This window comes from Diplotaxodon limnothrissa, linkage group LG10, assembly GCF_057381915.1.
Source record: "Diplotaxodon limnothrissa isolate DT_005_m linkage group LG10, D_limnothrissa_male_GT1.1, whole genome shotgun sequence".
In the NCBI taxonomy this organism is placed as follows: Eukaryota; Metazoa; Chordata; class Actinopteri; order Cichliformes; family Cichlidae; genus Diplotaxodon; species Diplotaxodon limnothrissa.
In genome coordinates this window covers 2,513,846-2,535,253 of record NC_140605.1, presented here as the reverse complement: position 1 = coordinate 2,535,253, position 21,408 = coordinate 2,513,846, and the positions used below count along the sequence as shown (strand labels likewise).

Below are 21,408 nucleotides of genomic sequence, written 5' to 3'. Positions count from 1 at the left end.
AGGAAAAAGTGTCACACTCATTAACTGGCAACCCAAATGAATACAATTTGAATTTAAGCACACAACAGATATGAAACAGAACTCCTGTGTGCGTGCGTCCTTAGATCGATGCGGTGTATCTGCAGAAGGCATTTAATGAACATATGAATTATTGAAAGCATATGTATGGAGTAGCAGAGAATGTGGAGATTAAAGGCCTGCATGGAAATGAAATATGTTAAATACCACAGATCTTTGTCACTGGTAGTAACTGTAACAGCTGTAACAGAAGACATTGTTCCCTCAGCTGAGCAAAAGATGAGTCCACACATTCTATAACCGCTGGGTCAATATCACGTAACCCACCTCAGGCGGCTTTAGCAGTAAAATGGACCACGGTGGGACAAAGGTGTGTTTATGAAATAGCTTCCTGACTTCATGGCTTTGTTGCAGAGACCGTTCTCCTGCTTTCTCGGAGCATATATGAGACAGCGTGGGACTTCAGGACATTTGGAAAGCACATGTGTAAAGCCTTTCGGTGGCAGTGTGGTGTGGCTTGTCAAGTTCCTCCAGTGAACTTTTCCATCTCTGCTCTGTGTTTCAAAACCAGGGTATGATGTCACAGTGCAGCAACACAGGCCCAGCCCCTCCTTTTCACCTGAATAGAGGGAGGAGCTGTGCTGAGCTAGACGAGGGGAAAAACAAGGAAGAGCCCACAAGTAGGTAGGTGGTGTGTGAGTGTACACTTCCTCTGATTTTGTGGTTGGAGTCAAAGAAGAAAAAGGAGTTTACCCTGCTTGCGGGTTTCTCAACATGGATATGGATATCCCGGATTCTCCACACGGGAATATGGGGCTGTTAAGGACCTTTGATTCCTCTGAGTTTGGAAGCTGGGAGAAAATAGGCTCAGGTGGATTTGGACAAGTATACAAAGTCCGGCATGTACAGTGGAAAACATGGCTGGCTATCAAGTGCCCTCCCTGCCTTCATGTGGATGATAAGTAAGTCACAGCTGTTTAGTGTTCATCTTTTCCTGGTGTTGATGAAAAAAGTAGTATTGTCCTCTGGCATAGTTCAGATGCTTCCTGTGTTTTTGGTCTTTCTAAGTTCCGGATGTAGAAATCAGTCTGAACCAGGTCCTTTTATGTCAGCGTGATCGTTTGAAGAAATCTCTGGGCAAATGCTAGACGCAGGCATGAGAAAGTGAACACCAGATAATGTGTGACTCATCCTCTGCCAGCCTAGAAACACTGTGGGGGCTGTAAAGGTGCCTCAACGCTAAGCAAGAGGGCATGTTTGGATATTTCGACACTGCTGAGTTGTGTTGGAGGGAGCACTGACATGCAGGTTGATCTCTGGGGCAGCTCCACAGTGCTGAGAGCTGTTTGCTTTTCCTGCTATGAAAGCTTAACTGCTGATCTCCCCAATAAACAGTGTTGTGGACATTTCAATAGGTGGGCAGAATGGTCTACAAGTTACATCACCATCTAGAATTCTCTTTCATACTTCAGACTGATAAATCCCTCGTTTGCTCTGCCGGGATCTCACAAATGAAAGGAAAATTAGTGAGCTGTACATTTCTCGAGTGTGTTTGAGGCTGACCTGCCTCAAACCAGCTTTGGAAGAAGAGAAGTTTCCATTTCCATGTAACTCTGCGTACACAAACTGACTTCATCAGCCACACATTAGAAATATTAACTGACAAGATCCATTCATCCATTTTCTTCCCCTTATCCACTTCAGGGTCACAGGGGGGCTGGAGCCTAGCCCAGCTGCTGATTGGTGATAAGACCTCTTCATTTAAAAAAAAAAAAAGTTGGTTTATTGATATAAATCATCACTGACATCAATCCTCAGCTACACTGATGCAACAAAGATAGATTTTCTTATCTAGTCACTGTGACCAAAACAGGAACTTTGACGACGTGACGACTTCCCCCCAAACCTGCGGTGCGACTTATAGCATCCGATGAGGCTGAACCAAAGATACTATCACCCTCAAACATCTGCAGAGCGCATAAACAGTCATTTGACTGCGACCGTCGTTCAGCCACACATAACATCCAGGACTCAAAGCCACCTTTGTGTGCCTGTGTCGCAGGCTGCCACTGTGTGGCACAGACAATACGAGAAGCCGCAGAACCGGTCTTACCGGGCCTCTCTGTTAAAACAGGGACATTGTTTGGTTCAGCAGAGCCGCTGAGCAGCACTTTGGATTAGATGAAGTACTTCGCAAACAAGCGCTAGCCCGTTCTTCCATGACATGTTTGATTATTCCTACCAGGCAGATTCGGGGAGATCCGTACCTCCTTCACTTGTACTGCCACAAAGAACTATTATAACCAGACACACACTTCTTTATATATATATTTTTAATTAATGACAAACTATGTTTCGAACTTTCTTATGTTCGTCTAATTTCTTTTCGTTGATGATACCTTTGCAGGAACAATCTAGAAAGAGTGGTCCATGCTTTTATTACTTCACGGCTGGACTACTGTAATTCCCTCTATGCTGGCCTAGATCGTTCCTGTCTACATCGCCTTCAACTGGTGCAGAACGCTGCCGCTCGCCTGTTGACCGGTTCAAAAAAAAGAGACCACATCACTCCGGTTCTCTGCTCTCTCCACTGGCTCCCAGTTGCTTTTAGGATTGATTTTAAAATCTTACTGCTGGCTTTTAAGGTTTTAAATGGCACTGCACCTTCTTACCTGTCAGAACTCCTTAGTACTTATCGCCCCAGGAGATCTTTGAGGTCAGCCGATCTGATGCTTTTAGATGTTCCCAGGTATAAATTAAAGACAAAGGGAGAGAGGGCGTTTGCTGTGGCTGCACCCAGACTGTGGAACAGTTTACCTCCTCACGTCAGATTCTCCAAAAGCCTAGAAACTTTTAAAACTGCTCTTAAAACTCACCTCTTTTCATTGGCTTTTAGAAAGGTTTAATTTATTCGTTTATTTATTTTTTATTTGATCAGCGAGGTGTTTTACGAAATTGTGTTCTATTGTATTTTTATCTGTATTTACTGTACAGCACTTTGGTCAGCCTTGGTTGTTTTTAAATGTGCTCTATAAATAAACTTGACTTGACTTGACTAGAAAAACAGAAGCCCTACTCCAGCTCTGCCTCTGGAGCACATTCCTACAAATAAACTCATGAACAGTGATTTATCTCTCTCTCATCAAGAGGCTCCATTTTAAAAGCAACCTTTGCTTAAGGCATGCAGTGAGGTCATGAATGGCCCACACAATTGTGTTTGAGGTATGTCAGCAGGCCCGGCAGACTGATAAGGGGCACTGTGCACAAAGGTTGAGCGGCAGAGAACAAGAGCTGGGTTTGAGCTCCACATGCTCTGCAGACCAAGGTGGACTGTCTTGAGCAGAACCACCAGCCGGGGAAGACCTGGATTATAGTTGTATACAGAGGTCACGCCTCTACACCCTTCAAGGTTAATGTTCATAAATATTTGGCATAGCTAAGAGCTCAGTAAGGATGATGTGTGATGTGCAGGAATTTTGGTTAGGACAAAAAGTTATACCAACTATTGCAGCTTAATGAGCAAAGCGTGACTTCAAAGTCATCATGTTAATGTTTTATGGGAGGGCAGGTTTGATAGATAAGCATGAGTCGAGGAATGTGTGAGCCTTTGTTTTAAAAAAGCGATCACCCAAATAACTTCAAAACAGATTTCAGCTGCGGCACCCCCACCCTCCCCCAAACCCCCAGGATGAGTGGATGAGTGGAAAAGCAGCAGTAAACTGGTGGATGTTTTTTTGCACTGTTAAGAACTGCTGGGTCACCCTCAGCGACAGAGCCTGGTTCAGGAAACGCAATAAAATGCAGTGTTGTGTAGTCCGTGATCTTTTATTTTTATTTTCCTCCTTGAACACAGGGATCGTTCCGAGCTGCTCGAGGAAGCTAAAAAGATGGAGGCAGCCAAGTTCCGATACATCCTGCCTGTGTACGGGATCTGTGAAGACCCCCAGGGGCTGGTCATGGAGTACATGGAGACCGGCTCACTGGAGACCCTGCTGGCCAATGAGCCGCTGCCCTGGGAGCTCCGCTTTCGCATCATCCACGAGACTGCGGTGGGAATGAACTTCCTGCACTGCATGAACCCACCGCTGCTCCATCTGGACCTGAAGCCGGCCAACATCCTGCTGGATGCTCACTATCACGTCAAGGTAGAGAGTTTGTGATGAAGCTTAGAAGGGAGGAAACACACGCACACAGTTTGTTGTGATCTGTAGTTTTGACCCAGGTGTGTGTTTGTTGTTGTTTGCACGATCCTTTTGCTTTCTGTAATTTGTAATGGAATAAGCAACTATGGAAATCTACAGTATGTTTATGGAAATGTGATGATGTCATGTTTTAATGCTAGAAGAAAGCTCAGACATGAAGTGAAACCACAGCCCTCTTTGTTTTAAAACTGTTTGTTTGGCACTTTCAGGAGAAATCCCAGTCATGAGGTGCTTTTCTGCTCCCCTTCATCATTCTTAAATTAGTCCTGCACATGTTTTTTGTCTACAGGTGTCTCCTAGCCTCTGTCCAACCAAAACAGCAAAGCTGTACTAAGAGTAATGGGTGGGAACCGTCATTTCTAGTGTTTAATACCTGGATGTAAACACCTCACCTGGGCTTGTCCCAACAGGATTAATTTAGCTCCTATTAAATCTCCTTGTCTGTGTGTGTGTATGTGTGTGTGGGTGTGCACTCCCCAACACAAATCTGAAGGGCCTCTCCTCTCCTGCAGGCTGGGACATGGCTGGGTTGCCCTCATCATACCGCTGAGTGCACATAATAAGAGCTTAGCAGCCTGTCATAGTCAGCGGGCAAAGTTAGTCATCACTGCCGTGGTGTTTCATGAGAAAGGCAGAGGGGTTGCTCTGTTGGAGGGTCTTATCTGATCTCTTTCTGTCTCAGATATCTGATTTTGGGCTGGCCCGCTGGAACGGCTTGTCACGGGCTGATGACATCAGTAGAGACGGCTTCTGCGGCACTATTGCCTACCTTCCTCCTGAGAGCATCATAGAGAAGGACAGAGTGTCGGACACCAAGCACGATGTTTACAGGTTGGGCTTTTTTTTTTCATGCACTTTGCATGCAAGCTTTTTGTGTGAACGCAGGGTTTTTTTTGTTGTTGTTGGGACATTTTGTGTGTTCAGTTAAGCTCTGACTCACACTAAGATTAATCACATGGATTTGGTATGATACTTTGTCTGTTAAGGGAAATAAGTAACTTATTCCTACAGTGGAAATGGAAATTTCATTCCCTAAAGTAGAACTTGTAGAGTAGGGTAAATGTACTTTATTTACACAGTCTTCTGCTGCACAACCTGACATCTCAGACCTATTCCATGAAAGATTTATATATATTTATATGTATATTTTTGCCTGTTTTCCAGTTTCTCCATCGTGATCTGGGGGATTCTCACACAGAAGAAACCCTATCAAGGTGAGCCATCCAACAAGATGTCCATCCAACCGTGTCTTTTATGATCACCAATGTCAGTCTGATAGTTTAGCTAGAACAGCAGGTCTAGTAGTTCGTGTGGCATGCCTCCCCTACCTCTGTAACATCTGTAAACAATCAGTAACAAATAAAAGGTCCATGATGAGTTTGAGAAAACAGGTCAGCGTTGTTATCATCAGAAAACCTTTTTTTTAAATTTCCCCTCAACTTAGTGTCTCCCCATTTTCCACTGGAGTGGCTCTGCTTGACAGATGGACCATAAATGTACTCAATAGAAATACTTTTTTCTCTAGTTTGGCCACAAGAGATGGCTGAACTGGCTAAATAAGTTATTAACAAGTTTGCTTATTTATAACAGAAGCTCTAAACTCCAATTCTACACAATCTTCTACTTAATAAATCGACTTTCAATCTAGTTGTATCATTTTACTTGCTGGAATCGACTCTCTAAATTTCCAGTTAACACAAGGTAAAAATAGTTGCACCTTTCAAGGTGTGTGTGTGTGTGTGTGGCTCTGCACACAGAAGCTGTAGTTCGTGTTTACTCTGTAAATTCCAGAGGAGGCAGGTGGACAGGGCCAGACTGGCAAGCACGATGTTTTTTTCCCAGGCGTATCAGGTAGCAGTTCACTTTCTGAAGCCCGGTGCCAAGGTGAGGTAGCTGGGTTGGCACTGGCACCGCCTCTGTTGATCCAGATATAATTAAAAAGTGATAAGTGGCCTGGTTACCATCCCTTCCCGTTTTCCTCCTCCACCTGCAAAGGGTATTACGGCTACAATAGGAGGTGAAGTAGCTGTAAAGCCTCCACCTGTTTGTTCTGAATCACTGACTTGGCTGATCCCACATTCAGATAGAATTGGCTAGACGAGGAGCTCGGAGTGCTTCCGTGGGAAACAACAGACCACGCACTTCTCTTTCTGAGGACGATGGCGACGATAAAGAAGCGATGATGGCATAACGATAGACGCTGGTTCTATGTGTCATTACCAGAAAAAGCATTATAGCAGACTCAGACCACGTGACCACGTGCTTTTTGAGTGAAACAAAAAGGACTTTTAGAAACTGAAGTACTGCATGATTTTGCCCCTCAGGAGAGAACAATATCCTGCAGATCATGGTGAAGGTGGTGAAAGGGGTGCGTCCAGACCTGGGAGCGGTGCCACGATGTCGACCTTCAGCCTGCACAGGCTTCCTGACCCTCATGCAGCGATGCTGGGCCACAAAGCCCGAAGCCAGACCCAGCTTCCAGGGTAGGTTGTGCCTCTACCTGCTAACAAACAGTGGTCAACCCTCGTTAGCACTATAGGAATGAGCTTGTCCCTTGAACTGCACACTCTGTTCCCTCACTGGCTGTGTGAAAGGCAGTGCTATGGCGCTCTTCTTCCTTTTTGTATTGCATAATCCCATCCCTGCTGTTAATGCAACCTGACCTTGAGACGTTGTTGTTCCAGAAATCACATCTGAAGCCGAGGAGCTCTGCTCTAAACCTCAGGAGGAACCCAAATCACCCAGGTTATCAACATCTGACCCAGAGCCCATGACCCCTAAAGCACTCACGGGTGACCAGGTACGATACGACGGCGAAGCTTTTACTGCTTTTACATGACGAAGCTACATGTCAATGTTCTTTTTGTTTTTTCTAAGACATAGCCATGTACTCTCTTACACATTTTAGCCTGAATTTAAAACGTGACCCCTCTCAGTGGTTCTATACTTCAGTCTCTCTCAGCTGATGTGTTCTGCCATTAATATTTAACTACTCATCCAGACAACGAGAGGCTTATCTTTACAGAGCTCCAGACATAATTCTTATGTTTGATCCTGACCAATCATTGCATCACATACGAGGAATGTAGACTGATGGCATTGTTAAAACTCTGTGTGCTGTTGTGTACGTGACTGGAAACAAACATCCTGTTCACAGGAACTGATGGCTCCTATCAGTAGTGTTTAGATAAATCAGCTGTGTGAACTTTCACACCCATTTCGTATGTGTTACACACTGTATACTGTAACATTGTGTCAAACCGCACTACCCTACCTGCCTTTTTTGCTCTACAGGTTAATGACAACAAGCCAGTGCGTCCAAAGTCAGCCATGTTACCCGAGAAGGATTACAGCCTGTCTGAGCTTCTGAGCCAGGTGGATTCTGGGATCTCTAGGAGCTTTGATCGCGTGAAGGAGGACAGCTGTCACAGCAAAGAGAGCACCTGCAAGAGACTGTCTGGGATTTCCTCTGCAGATTCTGCCTTCTCGTCCCAAGACTCTATCACGCTGTCTTTTGAGAAAGAAGGCACATACGGTAAGCATGCATCAAAGACCTCTCCTGTGAATTATATAAAGTAACACGAAAAAATGTATCATTATTTATCACTTTTCCTCCTTACTGCTCAGATTCTGCTGAGGTCCAGAAACGAAAACTGTGTGAGGCCATCAGGAACAAAGACACTGCCAAGCTGATGAAGATCCTCCAGCCTCAGGATGTCGACCTTCTCCTTGACGGAGGAGACAGTCTGCTCCACCATGCCATCAACTTGGGTAACGAGGAGGCTGTCAAATTCCTCCTCCTGAACAACGCAAATCCTAACCTCGCCAACGGCCGCGGCTCCACACCCCTTCACCTGGCCACAGAGAAGCACCTGAAGTCACTGGCAGAGCTTCTGCTCGGCCGGCGCAGCACCAATGTGAATGCCAAAGACGAGGACCAGTACACAGCTTTGCACTGGGCAGCCCAAAATGGCGACGAGGCTATCACGCGCCTGTTGCTCGACCGGGCGGCGGCCATCAACGAGACCGACGGACAGGGACGCACGCCAGCTCACGTGGCCTGCCAGCATGGCCAGGAAAATGTGTTCAGGGTGCTGCTGAGCCGTGGTGCTGATGTTCAGATCAAGGGCAAGGACAACTGGACGCCGCTCCACTATGCTGCCTGGCAAGGGCATCTGGGCATCGTCAAACTGCTGGTTAAGCAAGCCGGCGCCGACGTAGATGGTCAAACGACAGATGGGCGCACGCCGCTGCACCTGGCTTCTCAGAGGGGGCAGTATCGAGTGGCACGGATCCTGATTGAGCTGGGAGCCGACGTCCACATGACATCAGTTGGATCAAAGACGCCGCTACATGTGGCGGCTGAAACGGGTCACACCAGCACCTCTCGGCTCTTGATCAAACACCAGGCAGATATCAATGCTCAGAGCGCCCACGGACTCACTCCCCTCCACCTAGCCTCCCAGCGGGGCCACCTGCCCACAGTCAAGATGCTGATAGAAGAAGGGGCAGACCCCTACAAAGCTAACAGCGCCCTACGCACGCCCTGCCACATGGCGGCAGAGGGTGGACACTGTGAAGTCCTGAAAGAGCTGCTCAATCACTGTCCAGACGGTGGCAGCCTGTCAGATGAGCAGGGCCTCAGCCCTTTACACCTGGCGGTGCAGGGCGGACACTCGAACATCATTACTATGCTGCTGCCGCAGGACTGCCAGGACTTAGTTACAGAGAGCTCTGTGCAACCAGCAGCCGAAGAGCCCGCACCAGCAGAAGCTAGGCACCTCCAGAGGAAAGTTGTCATTCTCAAACTGACGGAGCACGGTGACAAAGACTGCCCACAATCCATCAGTGCACACTGTGCCTCCGCTCCCTGCTAACAGGAGCAAAAACACTGTACAGGACTGTTTTGGTTTGGTGTTTTTCCATGCTAATCCTCTGCTGCCTCACAAATAGGCATGGGATAGTATTCCAGTCTTTTAATTTTTTTAATTGTGCCCTACAAGCACTGTAATATTGTTGTAAATACATACTGTAAATAGAAAGTATTAATACCATTTTGTGTTTGAATTAAAAATGTTGTTTACTTTTTTTTTTTTACCTAACAAACACATTTTGGTTTCTTTTGTTTTCTTTGTACGTAACAAGCATGTGTCCCGTGTCCTCTTGGAATCCTTTTACACGATCATTACTGCAGCTGGCATGCCTGTAAGTTATTTTTAATAGATTCACAAAAACTGACTCATCGAGCGTTTTAGGAAAAAAGCATTCAGTGTTCTTCAACTTGTTACATATCAGTGCAACATCCATTAAACATCTGAAAATCTTTTGTTGGACCCTGGTGTTTGTTTCCTTTTTGCATTTTGTAAGAAAGAAGATCAAATAAAAACGACATGCATGAAAAGTCAGACGTGGTAAGATCAAACTAACTATAGTTCCTCGTGCTTTAATGGTTAGCTAAATTGTGCATAATTTTCAAGGTAATGTTTGTGCAATAGCCCAATTTATCTCCATGTTCTTAAATCTTTTGCAGCGAGAGAAAGCACAGATTTAACTCGTTCACTCAAAATGGGAACGAAACTTTGATAGCATCAACACGAGTGTTTGTGCAACAAAGTCATTCCACTCTCCTCCACAACATATCTTTTGTGCAGTCTTGTTCCTCTAAAGCAAAATTCAAGAAGTGCTTTCTGAGAAGGTTCTCTCGACAGCTCGTGTCGTGTTTCGCAGTCGGCGGGTCTCTGCCGACTGCTCCAGCTGCACGTGTGCAGGCATTATAAGCCTTATGTCAGGCGCAGTTGGCGTGTCTGCATCTGCAGCCTCACCTGGAGTGTTATTATTATTTTTATGCCTCAGCTCTGCTGAGGAGCATATTCAGCTTGGCGCAGACCATGGGAACTGCCCCTGAGGGGGATCACAGGCTCCAAGATGATGAATGAGCGAGAAGGGGCGCTGATGTGCTACCTGCAATTCCAGCCTGTTGGCTAATTCCTCAGACCACTTTAACTTTTCATCGTACTCTAAAGCTAACATGCCACTGCTGATGCCTCAAGGGCTCAGCTTTTTGTAACCAGAGAAACATTGCGGCTGGCTGATATAATTGTTCTGGGTTTTTTTAAGCTCATGTTTGCAGAGACCCAGAAAATGAGCCTGTTAAATATCTGCAACGTGATGTCTCTGCTTTGTGTACATAGCACTCTGTCTTATGCGTTGCTTGGTGATGCGTCTCATCTTCAGATAATCTTCTCTTGTTGCCCAATCGCAGCATCCAGTTAAGTTTGTGTTGGACAATAACTTACAGTATTGCTTTTTCACCCACTCTGGAGTTTCAGAATAAAACACTCAAAATAACTATTAGCAATGACCGGCTATTTTTAGCTGAGTTTGTTTTGTAGGTGTTCTCTGTTGGCCCATGTATTAAGCAGCGTGTGTAGTTATGTGAAGAATGCAACGCATATAACTCGCTGAGCTCAGCTTTGTGGCTGTCAGCGTGTTCAACTTGTTCAAACCAGAAGTGACCCCGAGTAGGTTTGCAGAAATTTCATAAGGGGATATCAAACGTGAGGAAAGCCAGCTTCAAATGTTTGGACGAGGAATAATATTACACTACCCAAAACTGTCTGACCTGTAAGCATCTACGGCACTAAAACATATGTTATTGTGTTCATTCAGAACAAATTCAGATTAGAGAAAGATGTCTAGCCATCCACTTTATTCTGCTCATCCAATTCAGGGTTGCAGGGGAGCTTAAGCCTATACCAGCTGCCAAAGGGCAAGAGGCAGGGGACGCCCTTCTGTGTGAAACCATTCACACCTATGTGACCTATCTACTTAGAATCACCAGTTAACCTAACCCCACTAACTGCATGTCATTGGACAGTGGGAAGAAGCCAGAGTACGTGGAGAGAACACACAAAACTCCTCACAGAAAGGCCCTGGTCAGACAGCAGATTCAAACTAGGACCTTCTTGCTATGAGGCAATGGCAGTAACCTTCATGCTGCCCAAGCAATGTGTGTTTAATCTAAATTAGTTCATCTTCAGTTACTTAACAGCAATAAGCTTTCTATTCTTGTTGGTGTTACTGAATGCTGACCAGGCAATTAGACCGTACGGACTGACTCCAGGTTAAAGAGCGAGCAATAAAGAAAGAAGCAGCATTCTGCAAATAACAACACCAACAAATTCCTAACATAAGGCAAGGCAAGGCAAGTTTATTTGTATAGCACAATTCAACAACAAGGTGATTCAAAGTGCTTTACAGAGACATTAGAAACAAGAACAAATAAAAAGCATGATTTAAAATTGATTAAAACAAGCAAATAAACTAACTAATTAACAGACAAACAAACAAACAAACAACAGTATATAAAATCAAAACAGATAAAATCAGAACAGTAGATAAAATCAGTAGTTAAATGTAAGTTTTGAAATTTAAGCTTAAAGTGTGGATTTGGTGCTTTATTCAAATGCAGCTGAGAACAGGTGAGTCTTCAACCTGGATTTAAATAAACTGAGTGTTTCAGCTGATCTGAGGCTTTCTGGGAGTTTGTTCCAGATATAAGGAGCATAAAAGCTGAATGCAGCTTCTCCGTGTCTGGTTCTGACTCTGGGAACTGATAAAAGACCGGATCCAGATGACCTGAGGGATCTGGATGGTTCATACTGGGTCAGGAGGTCATTGATGTATTTTGGTCCTAAACCATTCAGAGCTTTATAGGCCAGCATCAGAACTTTAAAGTCTATCCTCTGACGGACAGGCAGCCAGTGTAAGGACCTCAGAGCTGGACTGATGTGGTCCACTTTTTTGGTCTTAGTGAGGACTCGAGCAGCAGAGTTCTGAATGAGCTGTAGTTGTCTGACTGATTTTTTAGGTAGACCTGTAAAGATGCTGTTACAGTAATCAAGCCTACTAAAGATGAATGCATGGACTAGTTTTTCCAGGTCCTGTTGAGACATCAGATCTTTTATCCTTGATATATTCTTGAGGTGATAGTAAGCTGACTTTGTTATTGTCTTAATGTGTTTTTCTAAGTTTAGGTCTGCATCCATCACTACACCCAAATTTCTCGCCTGGTTTGTGGTTTTTAGGTGTATAGATTGAAGTTCTCTGGTGACCTGTAATCGTTTTTCTTTGGCGCCAAAGACTATTACCTCAGTTTTGTTTTTGTTTAGCTGGAGAAAATTGTGGCACAACCAGTCATTGATTTCCTCAATGCATTTACCAAGAGCCTGTACAGGGCCTCGGTCTCCTGGTGACATTGTGATATATATTTGTGTGTCATCTGCATAGCTGTGATAGTTTATTTTGTTGTTGTTTATAATCTGTGCCAGTGGGAGCATGTAGATGTTAAACAGAAGGGGTCCCAAGATGGAACCTTGGGGAACTCCACATGTGATACTTGTCTGCTCAGATGTGAAGTTACCTATTGATACAAAGTATTTCCTGTTTTCTACGTATGTTTTGAACCAGTTTAGTACAGTTCCTGAAAGACCTGTCCAGTTCTCCAGTCGTTTGAGTAATATGTTGTGGTCAACTGTATCAAATGCTGCACTGAGATCCAGTAAAACTAGGACTGACATTTTTCCACTGTCTGTATTCAGACATATGTCATTAAACACTTTGGTCAGAGCGGTTTCAGTGCTGTGGTTCTGTCTAAAACCTGACTGGAAGGCATCGTAGCAATTATTCTGTTTTAAGAAGTAACTGAGCTGTTGAGAAACTGCTTTTTCAATGATCTTACTTAAAAACGGGAGATTTGAGATCGGCCTGTAGTTGTTCATTTGTGTCTTGTCAAGATTGTCCTTTTTCAGTATAGGTTTGATTACAGCAGTTTTTAGTGATTCTGGAAACACACCTGATAATAAAGAAAAGTTGACGATCTGTAACAGGTCTGACTCTAAAGTCTTTGAGACCTTTTTGAAAAAACTTGCAATATATATATATATATATGCAGATACACAGCGATCATTTACATTCAAAGGAGAGCCCTCGATTTGTTTTTATTTAACCTTAAATCTTGTTCCAGTGAACCCTCCAGTCTCAAGTCCTCAAAACGCTGGAGTCGAGCCCAGAGAAGAGGAACTAACTGCCTGACTGATTAAATGCCTCCCCTCAAATATCCCCTGACCAGTCTGACACACCCGTTTCCACACAATGCAAAGGACCCTATCTGAAATACTAGGAAAAAAAAGACACTAAAATCCAAAGATTAGAACGTTATCTGGCCCTAAACGGAGATTATGAACTGGCAGGATGCCGCTTAACTGTCAGAGACAGAGCGCCGAGATAGATCGTAACCAAATACAGTCTCAGTGATGACAAACTTGCAGTCAAACAAGGAAGACTGAGAGGAAGATTGATATGTATCCATCTTTGTGTTACTTTATTGTGATACTTGGCTGAACTGTGAATTTTGATTCTTCTGCATTATTGGTTTTTGGGAATTTTTTATGCCTCTGAATTTAAGTTGAATTGCTCAAACAGGAGACGATCAGAGCTCTGAGGAGAGTTGTGCTCAACCTCTTCCTGTTCACAGGCCTGGACAGGAAACTCACAGGCAAAGAGCTTTGACCGTGTTTTTTTAGAAGCAGTCTCTGAAGAAGAAGTCTGACTCATCGTTGTATTCTTTATGAACCGGTGGGACAGCCTTCACAGCACCAGTATAATATTACTGGGTACACCAGTTTAGATATCGCTAAATATAGATATGAGGTTTAATTATGAACATGTTAAAACACCAAAACCAAAGCAAAGCCTGTATTTACAGATATACACACATGTAGTGTGTAAGTAGTGGGTCAAAGGTCATTCTACGTTGCAAAAAGAAAAATTTGTGCTGCTTTTAAACTGGGTCATGCTTGGACACGCTTCAGTTTCACTCAATCCGGTCCACAGCTTCACTCCTCACACAGAGATGCAAAATCTTTTAGTGAAGTAAGGACACGCTTCCCCTCTCAAACTGTCATCTGCTTTAAAAGAGTTTAGAAAATGATGAGGAAATAGATAAAAATACACAATAATTCAAGCAGTCAAACCGGTAAACAGAAAACGTGAGTGATTTGTGCTCCAGAATGTGTTTAGCTTTAGTCAGTAACTTGATATTAAAATGCCTTTTGGAACTTTATGGATGTTTTATGAAACTTCAGGCTTATTTTATGCCACTGTTCCGGCGTCCCCGTCATCTATATGTATCTGAACTTGTGTTACAATTAGAGAATCGCATAATTGTAGTTTTACTTTGATTTAATGATTCTGATGATGAATGTAATGCATTTCTTTTCCCAACAAAGCAGAGTGGCTGGACAAGGTGGGAACTAATACTACCGCATAGAACAAACAGAACTTGTTTGTCAGTAGTGTAAAGCATGCACGGGTGTATGACAGAGCCTTAAAAACGTCTCCTTTTTTCTTATGCATCCTGTAGCTAAGCGCTAATTCAGGAATCTGGTATATAAATCCGGGCAGTGAGCAAAAGATAACAGGTTTTAGCAGACAGGAGGAAGCTTTGATAACCCAGCTCACAGGCCCAGGTGTAGGTCATGCAGCCAATAGCTCCTTTAATCAGCTCCTGTAAAACAGAGCACAACCCGCAACACAAAAACCAAAACAGACACTTTGTCCTTACGGGTTGTGTGACAACCTGTAGGAACAAAGTGTCTGAGGCGGGATTCCCATCGGGAACCTGGACAGCACCTGAATCAAACATCCTTAACCTTGTCCCCCCTTATTTATACTAGTAAATTCAAAATATTTACTCGTTACAATTTTATCATACTCACCAAATTTACAGCAGCAACAACCCAGCCAGCATGTCCCACTCGGTGACTCAGCAACTCCAGTGCCTGGAGAAGCACTTTTAAAGTTAGTTTGCTGACGCAGAATACCACACATAGTTCGTCTTAGCCTTTAAAAGTAAAGTCAGAGCAAACACAGATGAAACATTCTTACAAAATCTATAACTGCAGTGACCCATGGAGCCCAGAAGAAGCACAAACCTCTTCCTGGTTGCCAAAAATGGATTTTGTTCAGTAGCAGAGTCCCGCAGAATGCCGACAGGTAGAAACTTATACACAACCAGACCAGCAAATGAGGAAGGTTTCTCCCATCAGCACAGCTGAAACATGCAGTTGCACCATTTCCCGTGTTTCAAAGACCTGTGAAACCCTGGTGTAAAATAATTTACTCAGATTGAAATGACAGAAGTGCATTTCTCTCCAAACTCTGGAAATGGGTAATGCCTGGGGTAGGTCAGGTGCCTCACCCGTCTTAGTTGTAAGTGTTATGGAAATCCAAATACCAAAATACCCCATGTCACACATCACTTCTATAACTTCAGGGACATCAGGTATCTCTGCATCTGTGCTAAATGCCACAGTCTGAGTTGGTCTTCCAAGCTATCAGCTAAATGAGCATCAGACTGTTTGCTTTATGCTTACAGGGCGAATCCTACCCTGGGGCACTAAATGCAGATTACTCATGCAATGAGGAGAAAGCCAAGGCCCAGGAGAGACACAGGCCAGACCGTCAGCATTTATGTTACTCATACTGAGCCTAAACCTTTCCAGTTAATTTCATTGATATTTTAGTTTTTGTTTTTCAGTTTAATTTCTCATTGCTGCTCAGAAGCCAACCCAGCCGCAGGGTCAGATGATTCAGCGGTGCCCAATGAGCCTGCAGAATGCAGCTTTTTTTGATCATGAATATGCAAATTCTCATGACCAACTGGCCTCCCAGCCCATTTTTCCTTCAGTGGGCTGGTTTCAGTCATTATGCAAATGTCCTGTTTATAAGATTGGCGAAACCTGCAGTCAGCTGAGACTGAAGACGTCACCTGGATGAGTGACGAAACGTTTCTCCCACTGAAAACGTCCGGATGAACAGAATCAACCTTTGGGGATTTCCTTACCTGGATGATTGAGCGTGCATCAAGACAGAACAATGGATGGAAAACAGCTGGAACCTCACACAACCAAACAGCAGCACTGACATTTTAACTGCCTAAAAGAGAATAAACGGCTCATAGGCCTAACAGGGACAGAACAGTAGCAACCTCATACAAACAGGTGTAGGCACAACCAAGCTCCAAACACACAAAGCACAAGGCAAAGACAGCTCGGTGACCATAACTTCTTACAAAACGGTGTTTTACGAGTCACTACAGCTACTCCAATAAACTCATAACTCTCTGCTCACCACCTGTCAGGGTCTCCGGGAGAACCAGATTATACCCTTGTAAGTCCAAGCTGGTCAACAGCAGATTGCCAGACCACAGCGACACTATCACCAGCACTGTTAACCATTTCAAAACAAAAAGTCAGAGTTTGCCTGTTGAGCAAAGTAGATGTGAAGCCAATTGTTCCACAAAGCTAATTGTGTCACAGTACGGCAAAACAGAGGCAGACAGGATGATGTAGAACCGGGTGGAGAAAAATGTGTTTGTCAGTAGCAAACAGCAGGCACGAGCTGCTACAACACAAACTTAGCTGAGTTGCTTTAACCAAGGAAACCAAATCAAAGCAGTGAGCAAAGAAGGGAGCCTTTATAACCAAGCTCACTGGCCCCAGGTGTAGCACATGCAGCCAATCAGCCCCGGCAGAACGACACAAACCACAACAGAGACGCGTAGTTTCTAGGCAGCTGTCACAGTTGTTAACATCACTTTTATGTCATCACATACTTTAGCAAACAATGTGAGATCTTTGTAAAAGACACTAAGGGTAATTCTACTAACAGGCATATATCAGTATTCTGACATATTACAAGCACTGTAACAGTGCATGGTTTGATATTTTAGATTTAATAGATGAACTTTGTACGGGGCAAGGCCGTGCATCATGATGTTTGTGGGAGCATGCCTCTTTGAACTGTCAAAAGTGAAGCAAAGAGATAGATGTAGTCTGTGCCCATCACTCATTCATGCTTATAGTCAAAATATTGGAGATAGGGATCTTTCTGGCATGCTGACATGTACAAGGCCCCAGCAAGGTCAAGGCTGTTTGCATATATCTCTGACCTTTGCGTCTCAGACTGCTGGGTCGTCTGTAAGAGAGCCTGTGCACTACTGAAAAGAGAAAAGGATCTCTTAAAGGATTTTGCCTGCTCTTGCCCACAGTTTGAAGGAAGTCATCATGCCGGTAAAGCTGACCAACCAGTGCTAATCCCCAGAACTTTGATTAATGTGAGGGATTTGTATTGTTTGTCGTGGTTTAAGATGGACCTAAATTAGTTAACTTTACTGTCTTTGCACAGAGCACGTGTAAAAAGTCTCCTGTGACTCCTTTGAACAGGCACACCACACGCTAGTATTTATTAAACGTCTTATATACTGGTGATGTTAACTAATTCTAGGATTGCGGGAGCTGATTTGTACCTGCTTTGATTTGTATCCACCTTTTCCTTTTTTAAACAAAAGTTCTTCTGCAGCAGTTTTGAATCATGATCAAAACAAATGTTCGCTTCAGTGGCCACTGGAACATAAAACACTGCATGCATATAATCACCAGTTCAATCAGATTTTTTTTTTTAACTATGAAAACGTTTGCTTTCTTTCTCCTTTTGCTTCCCTTGGAAATGATAAATCTCCCACCATCTTTGGTGTTGTGGAATTCTCCAGTAGCTTTCAGGACTGTTCCTGATTTACAAAATCACAAAAGTTATTTGTTTTTCTTCCTGTTGGTTTGTCATGTCTTCTGTTAAGCCTTGAGTCTGTTCTGGTACCTCACGCCCTGATGGATAAAGGATTAAGTCATTCTCTGCCATCACATTAGTCATGTAGCCCGGGGCAAAGGAAACCTCCCTAGGGCTCACACTCCATTATGCTAAGGTACAGCCAAACGGTTACAATAAAATGAAGGCATTAGTCGTCCTTTTTAGTGACAGGATGTTGCACAAGCTATTGTCCATAATATCTGCTAGGCCAAATTGTGTCCTTACGCCTGTATACAGCCTGCTTGCCAAAGTTCAGCCACAGCTGCAGAAAGCACACTTTAGCCATTTCCACAGGCAAAACTCAAAAATCAGGGATTCAAGTATACTGAGCAAAGAGGGAAAAGCTCGCTAGTTTCTCTGTGACATGGAGTTACAGCCCCGTAATATCGAGATGCTGAGTAGCAGGTGTAACGTAAATAAAACCAGAATGCAATGAAGTGCAAACCCCATAAAACTTTATTTTATTTACAACAGAACATAGAAGACATATCAAAAGTTTAAAGTGAGAAAATGTATGATTTTATTTTGAATTAAATAGAAGCAAAGTGTCTCAAAAAAGTTGGGACAGGTTTGTGTTAAACAGTGTGGAGCATCCCAAACAAAGGATTGCAGGAAGGCCAGTTCAGCACACAGTCTGCTGTAATAGATGCAGCGAGCTTTTTAGCACTGTCCTCCTAAAATATGTACAAAAAATAAAAAATAAAAAAACATCACCTGGATGGGAGTATATGTTACACCTGTATAGACCTTAAAGTGCTGATGGCGGCTTTCCGGATGTGAAAACCGTTGATTCAATAAGCACAAATGCACCACCATGCAGTCAGAGATGCAGGCATTTGAACAAGGCTTTTTTTTTTAGCACAAAAGACTTCAGTTTGAATGAGCTTTGAGTCAGAGTGGCATTTCTGCATCGTGTTCATATATGGCTTCTTCCTTACATGTCCTTGCAGGCTGGCTGTAGCCTGCATCTGTGAATGGCACTGCTTTGTTGAAATGTTCCTGAGCCCGTGCAGAGATTCCCACAGCAGTGCTACCTGAGGGCCGAACATCACGGGCATCCAGTATTGATTGTTGGCCTTTCCCTTGCACACAGACATTTCTCCAGACTCCCAGGACATTTTGATCATGTTATGTACTGCAGATGATCAGATATACATAATCTTTACAATTTTGCTTTAAGATACATTTTTCTGAAACGGTTCCACAATTTGTAAATGAAGTGGTGTTTTTTTCAGGCTTCTGCACATCTTTACTTTTGAGCAAACATCTGAGAGATTCAGTCATCCTACTGACCTGCTGCCAGTTCACTTAATTAGTTGCAAAATGTTCCTCCTACTGTGGCTTTTTAGGACCACTTACCTTTACAGCCACCTTTCTGTTTCTGATCATTCAAAATTGATAAACCTGCAGATTGTCATCCGTTCTGTTTTTGTTTGGGTTTTACTCAGCGTCCTTCTTGGAACTGGGGTTGTAAAAATGATGCCATCATGGGTGACAGGGTTATGTGTTAGGCTTTTATTATAAATGTATTAAGATTAAGAACATTAAAGTGATTAAATGACTTTGACAGATTTCCATAAACATACCAGATGCCACTAACGCAGCCCAGAAAGTCTACAGAATCACAGCTGCCCGCACAGACTAGTACGTTTGATCAGCGAGTGCCTGAAAGACTGCAAGACTTCCTTCTTGTCAGGTGTGTGGCTGCTCCTTTGTTTGACGATGACAGGGACTTTTTGGATTGGCTGAGTCACAGCTCATTGCACTGTCTGATCAACAGATCAGCAACAAAGCCCTCATAAAGCACAGAACATTTACTGTGATGCAAGTGATGCAAGCCCTTTATCCACACACTGGCAGATAAAAAGTGGACAAAGACTGTAAACACTACAAAGGGAACAGCATTTTTTTAAGCAGAATTATTCTGCTAGGTCTATTAAACTGTTGGCTGTTAGCAGGCAAACATCTGTTATTTGCTGCACGACTGGCTGCTGAGAGCATGACGCTCACACTGTGTGCTAAAGACTGTTTTCTCCCCCGCACTACTTTTTTTCTTCCATCTGTCCCCTTATTCTAACCTCACAGAACTCGCCGAACAAGCTCAGCCATCACGTCTCTTGAGAAGTGAGGCAAGCTGCAACATGTGGATGTAGCCTCTGGTAAATGTGGGCTCGCTCAGCACTGATGAATAAGATTTATGGTTAACCAGGCGATGAATGTACCACTAAAATGTCACGAAACCACTCAAAGATGCAGAGGAGACCATTTTTATATGTTTATTATATTACTTAGCTGAGTTGTAGTGAAATTATCTGTCTGATAAAAGCATACTGTCAGGGAAAAGCAGTTTCTTGGAAAACATGAGACTGAGGGCGCTGAATGCAGCAAGGTTAAAGTCCACACTGGGGGGGGGGGGGGGGGGGGGGGGGGGGGGGGGCATATGTGAAACAGAAAACATGCCCATGTCGCCACAGAGTAACCCACGTACTGCCACTGTGTCAACACATCTCCCTCCTGTTTGCTAATGGAGCAGCTTGGGGACATGTCAGGATTTGCTCCTTGATGACATCAGTCTTACTTGACTCTGCCTTTGCAATGCACTGACGTGTTTCATTACAAATGGAGTCTGAACTGCAGAAGCACCGCTGATGATGTTAGGTCTGGTGTGACTCGTGACTCCTGACAGAGCATGTGAACGCTGCACTACAGCAAGGTGCTGTAGTGCAGCGTTCACATGCTCCCTCACACACAATTGCATATATAAAAGCTGTGAGTGACTTAACTAGACAGTAAAGTGGCTTCACAGATGACTGTGCTGAGGGGTGCCAGGCGCACTCAAACTTCAGCTGGACTGAATGTATACAGCGTTAAGACAGAGCGTGCTTGGTGGCTGTATATGTCTGCGCAGTCTGAGGAACACGTAGGAGCCACATTTGGTGTGCAACATAATATAGTATATGTGCTACTGTGTTTATTCTGTCCTTTAACTTCCTTGTTATTATATTATGTTAGACAGGCAGAGTTATTTCATTTTATACCTGCTTTACTGGCATTAATGCAAAAAAACAAGGAAGAGCAGTTTTGAGACGGTTGTAATACCGTCTCTTTGGCCAGGAGATGGTGCAAACTCTTTGTCAGAGGTGACTCTTGCAGGATTATTACAACATTCCAGCAGTCTCCAGCACTATCTGTCAAACTTCACTCAACTGTTTTCTTTTTGTTTGTTTTATAGCAGTATTGTGTAAAAGTCTTCAGCCAACTCTTATTTCTTAATGTTTTGCTTGGAGTGAGACAGACTTTGTTTTTCTCCAGGTTTTCTAACATCTTTCTTTGGAAGTTGGCTGTTTTTTTTAATAACAACAACAACAATAATAATAATAATGTATACTTTATGTTAACTTAAGCAAGTTAACACAGACCTGTGAATCATTCTAGCAAAAAGATGCACCTGACTGCACCATCTACTGTTTGCTGACACGTC

At 43.6% G+C, this 21,408-nt stretch overlaps 1 protein-coding gene across 1 annotated transcript; it reads left to right on the top strand.

Annotated features, from left to right (window-relative positions):
• The first annotated feature begins 712 nt into the window (after nt 1-712).
• On the top strand, nt 713-9,509 carry ripk4 (receptor-interacting serine-threonine kinase 4). Its single transcript, XM_085364261.1, has 8 exons — nt 713-980; nt 3,872-4,163; nt 4,903-5,051; nt 5,385-5,434; nt 6,545-6,703; nt 6,905-7,020; nt 7,515-7,755; nt 7,848-9,509. Exons 1-8 carry the CDS (start codon nt 793-795, stop codon nt 9,095-9,097), a joined length of 2,445 nt encoding a protein of 814 aa, XP_085220387.1. The 5' UTR covers nt 713-792; the 3' UTR covers nt 9,098-9,509.
• The last annotated feature ends 11,899 nt before the right edge of the window (nt 9,510-21,408 follow it).

Excerpts from the sequence above, each read along its gene's own strand:
- ripk4 (XM_085364261.1), top strand. The coding sequence starts at position 793 with ATGGATATGGATATCCCGGATTCTCCACACGGGAATATGGGGCTGTTA. Across the intron at positions 4,164-4,902 it reads ATGCTCACTATCACGTCAAG|ATATCTGATTTTGGGCTGGC; the intron begins GTAGAGAGTTTG and ends TTTCTGTCTCAG. Across the intron at positions 5,435-6,544 it reads ACAGAAGAAACCCTATCAAG|GAGAGAACAATATCCTGCAG; the intron begins GTGAGCCATCCA and ends TTTGCCCCTCAG.